Raw genomic sequence first — 4,536 nt, 5'->3', positions numbered from 1 at the left:
TCTCTCTGTCTCTGTCTCTCTGTCTCTGTCTCTCTGTCTCTCTCTCTCTCTCTCTCTCTCTCTCTCTCTCTCTCTCTCTCTCTCTCTGTCTCTCTCTCTCTCTCTCTCTCTCTCTCTCTCTCTCTCTCTCTCTCTCTCTGTCTCTCTCTCTCTGTGTATGGTTTTTAAGCCATCCCAGGCTGGCCTGATACTCAAGATCTTCCTGCCCCTGCTTCCCAAACACTTCCAAATTTGATTACAGTTTCGGGTCACAGAGAAAGAGGAAACTGAGAACATTTCTGTGTGCTCGCTCCATTATTCACTGGAATCCCCGTTCCCCTCTTATTAACATGCCTTAATGTGGTACATTTGTTACAGGTGGTGAGCAGTGTTCAAACACTGTTATTAACCTAAGTCCATGGTTTACATGGTTGCATTAGTTTTCCTGATATGTAGTTTGGATAAATTTATAATACCATCATCTACCATAGATTAAATTTTTTTATTTTATTACTGTGTGGACGTGTATGCTTGTGTTGGTGTGGGCATACACATGCCATAGCATGGATTTGGAGGTCAGAGGACAATTTTCAGAAGTCAGTTCTTTTCTTTCACCATATGGGCTCTGGGATGGAACTCAACTTGGCACGTGCTCTACCCACTGAGCCATTGTGATGGCCCATAGATTTTTTTTTTCTTTTTAAGGTTTGAGGTTAGTAGTGCAGCTCAGCTCAGTCGCATAGCACTGCAGAAAGACTCCCCCACAAAAGCATTTTCCAGCTGCCTAACAATCTCATCCACAGCACCCCAACTTTTCCCTTTTTCACAGGCCATCTCCTGGCTGGAGTGGGCAGTGTGTCCCATACAGAAGAAAATCTCATTTGTTTTCTTGGTTCATTATTTCCCCTTTTTTTCTCCTTCAAAAGGATCGGGCTTAAGTTCACTACAGAACACAAAGCATGATGTCTTGCTGGAGACCCTAAAATCTAACCTGTCTGTGCTGGAGGCCAGGTTTCTAAAGGATGCTCAGTGGAAGAAGCTGAAAGTCCTAAGAGACGAAATTGCTGGTAAGGCCAAGTGGCTGCAGAGCTCCGAAGATATCACCTGGAGTTTCACCTCTCAGACTCTGCTGCTGCTGCTGTGTTTGAAGGAAACCATGACCCGCCTTGTAGCTGATTTTAATCCAGGTACACCCAACCCCAAGACTCCCGAAGCTGCTCCCGCCCTCAGCCCGGATACACTAAGCGTCTCCCAACAGAAGACCGTCCAGTCGGTTCTGCAGTTTGTAGTCACCTTGGGTGTCTGCCCCTACCTCCTGCCTGGTGTGGGAGTCCCTCTGAAACACAGGACTGAGTTTGGAGCTGTTGTTCAAGACGTAGTACGTCTAGAGGCTGCCCCCCATGCCACCCGGAGACTGTACACCTGCTGCAGGGTCCTCCTAGATCTGGCTCAGCATGCATCTCTGGGAAGCCTGATTTTCTGCCGCCATTTTGGGGATATTGCAGCAGGTCTGTGCCAGCTGGGGTTCTGCCCAACCAAAAGAAAACCACCAGCCCCCGTGGAAGAGGTAAATGTACAGAGAGAAGAGAGACTATGACCGATAGCGTGTGTACTTGTGTAAGATCTGAATACATTTCTTGGTTGTTTAGAATGTGCTGATTGGAGGATCTAGAATCCCTTCCTCCCTCCTCCTCCTCCTTCTGGTTTTTGAGACAGGGTTTCTCTGTGTAGCTCTGGCTGTCTTGGAACTCACTCTGTAGACCTCAAACTCAAGAGACCCACCTACCTCTGCCTTCCAAGTGCTAAGATTAAAGGTGTGCACCACCTTGCCCACTAAGATCTAGAATTTCTATCTAATACCGAAGCAGAGTCCACTGTGGGCTGCATCATCACTGGGCAGGTGGTCCGGGGCTGTAAACAAAAGCTAGCTGAGCATAGAACCAGAGAGCTAGCCAGTAAACACGTTCCTCCATGATTTCTGCTTTAGTTCCTGCCCTGACTTCCCTCAATGATGAACACTGACTTGGAAATGTTAGCCTTAGAATAAGCTCTTTCCACCCCAGCTTGGTTTTGGTCAGTGTTTTACCAAATTAACAGAAAACAAACTAGAATAGACATGGATAACATACAATAATTGAGGAGATAAGATTTACAAATAGGAAACAATTGTGTCTTCACTTAGTGGACCAGTCTCAGGAGCTAGCCAGAGAAACTTCCATTAAAATATAAATGGGTCAAGGTCACACGGGTGAGCAAATGCCCTAGTGCTGCCTCACTACGCTGTTGTCGCTTCTCTTACCTGCTGGGGTCACGCTTGTGCTTCTTCCTTGGTATTCATCACAGCTGTAGTAACCCTAACACACCATTTTCTGTGTATTTACCTAAAAGCCTCCATGTCCAAGCAGTGTCACTAAACAGTGTCCAAACCAGAACACCTGCTTTTTACTTCAGGGTAAAGCACTGGCAGAACCAGCAGTGCCTATAGCCTGCGGTCAGCATCTCTTCATTGTTTTTGAGGCCCTTCAGTGTCCCAAGGGTCTCAGGCAAGACGGAGAAAAAAGGCAAACATACTGAAAGAACACAGTATGAAGGCTGGCTCAGGAGTTGTGAAGGTGCTCTGTGTAGCACCCACATTTCAGTGTATTACATGGTAATTAGCAGGCAGGACCCTGATGGACTGTGAGTGGCAATCACCTAAGGGGATGGTACTGTTGGCATTAGAAGTACACAAAGCAACCTTCATCCCTCTTTGATAGTTAAGTTCTGAATGCAAGAAAAAAAAAAAAAAACAGTTACCAGAGTAAGAGATGAAAAGTCAAAACATGGGGATTGCAAGATGGCTCATCGGGTAGAGTTGTTTACCATGTATACCCGGCGACCTGAGTTTAATCCCCAGAACCCACATAAAGGTGCAGGGAGAGAACCAATTCCACAGTGAAGTAAAAATATCACTACTGTTGTTCATAAACACAAAGGTGGAGATCGCTCTCTCCCTCTCCCCCCCTCCCCCTCCTGAGCACTGGCATCAAAGGTGTGTACCACCACCTGGCTACTTGTGCCGGTGTGGAGAGATCTTTTAAACAAAGATGGAGCTCTATCAGTGCAGCCCAGTTAGACAGACTTACTGCTCATGCAGTCTCAGGAGCCCTGGAAAACTGGCGCCATCTACCCTGTGGCAGGGGGTGTACACTGCTCTGTCTCCCATGGAGAGAAGAGAGAGGAGCAGCAAGCAGGTGCACTCCACAGTTGCAGCAGGTAAGCACACCCCCTGCCCAGAACAGAGCAGGTGAGAGGTGGAGAGTGGACCCAGAGTGTTGCCGAGCCCAGCCTCCTCAGTGCAGAAGGGACTAAGAGAGAACACCTTCCTCCTGTCCCCTCTTGAGTTTTAGTAAACCTTACCTTCTGTTTTCTGCCTGGTCTGTATTTCACTAAAGCCAAGTGCACATGTCTTTTAGGTTTTAACGGAAGAGGAAAGAGTCCTATCGAGGGGAGCCTTGAGAGACATCTTGGATCAAGTCTACCAACCATTAGCTGTCCGGGAATTACTTATTCTCCAGGGAGGACCACCCCAGGTATTCAAGCCTCAGACTTGGTGGGAGCTGATGTGTATTCTTTGCCTGGAAAGTTAGCTGACTTTAGTTTCCTATAAAATCATCTAGTTGAGCCTTACTTTTTTAATAATAATAATTATTATCTTATAGATAGAGTTTCACTATGTAACCCTGATTGGCCTGGAACTCTCACAAAGGTCTGCCTGTCTTTGCTTATCAAGTGGTAGGATTAGAGAGGCATATACCACCATACAAGGCCTATATTTTGCATTTTATTTTATTTGTATGGGTATTTTGCCTGCATGCTAGTGCCCATGGAGGCCAGAAGAGGGTGTCAGATCTCCTGCAGTTAAACTGGTTAAAGGTGGTTGTGAATGGCCATGTGGGTGCTAGGAATCAAACCTGTGTCATTTGGAACAGCAGCCAGTGCTCTGAACTGCTGAGCCATCTCTCCAGATCCTTTTCAGTGTAATCCAGGCTGCTCTAGAATTCATACTGCTTCAGCCTCCTAAAGTAGAGATTGCAACCATAAGCAACTATGCCCTTCTCTTATTTTAGCTTTTAGATAATTAAGTGGTATTTATAAAATAAAGTGTCATTAACTTTTAGGATAATTTAAAAGACCTTCTGTTAATGGAATGGTGGATACTTTCCCAAGATCCTGTTCACTTTTTAAAGGCTATGACAATTTAATGTGAACACACACAGAGAGATATAGTGCCACACACACACACATTTCCTAAGACAGGGTTTCTCTGTAGCTTTGGAGCTTGTCCTGGAACTCCCTTTGTAGACCAGGCTGGTCTCGAACTCACAGAGATCCGCCTGCCTCTGCCTCCCGAGTGCTGGCATAAAGGTGTGCACCACCACCACCTGCCATCACATATATTTTTTGTTTTGTTTTTGAGACAGGGTGGGCTGGAGAGATGGCTTAGTGGTTAAGAGCATTGCCTGCTCTTCCAAAGGTCCTGAGTTCAATTCCCAGCAACCACATGGTGGCTCACAG

The 4,536-nt window shown here is 46.2% G+C and overlaps 1 protein-coding gene across 1 annotated transcript in view; it reads left to right on the top strand.

The window, feature by feature from the left end:
• Positions 1–4,536, top strand: part of Tango6 (transport and golgi organization 6 homolog) — a 169,276-nt gene that overhangs the window by 7,777 nt on the left and 156,963 nt on the right. Inside the window, exons 2-4 of the mRNA XM_005345416.2 lie at positions 906–1,546; positions 3,435–3,585; positions 3,851–3,916. Of these exons, the coding sequence (XP_005345473.1) occupies positions 906–1,546; positions 3,435–3,585; positions 3,851–3,916 (858 nt within the window). The remainder of the gene's footprint in view (positions 1–905; positions 1,547–3,434; positions 3,586–3,850; positions 3,917–4,536) is intronic.

The sequence above is a fragment of the Microtus ochrogaster genome, chromosome 4, assembly GCF_000317375.1.
Source record: "Microtus ochrogaster isolate Prairie Vole_2 chromosome 4, MicOch1.0, whole genome shotgun sequence".
Taxonomy (NCBI): Eukaryota; Metazoa; Chordata; class Mammalia; order Rodentia; family Cricetidae; genus Microtus; species Microtus ochrogaster.
The sequence above is the reverse complement of the archived record's forward strand: the minus strand, read 5'-3'. Positions and strand labels throughout refer to the sequence as shown.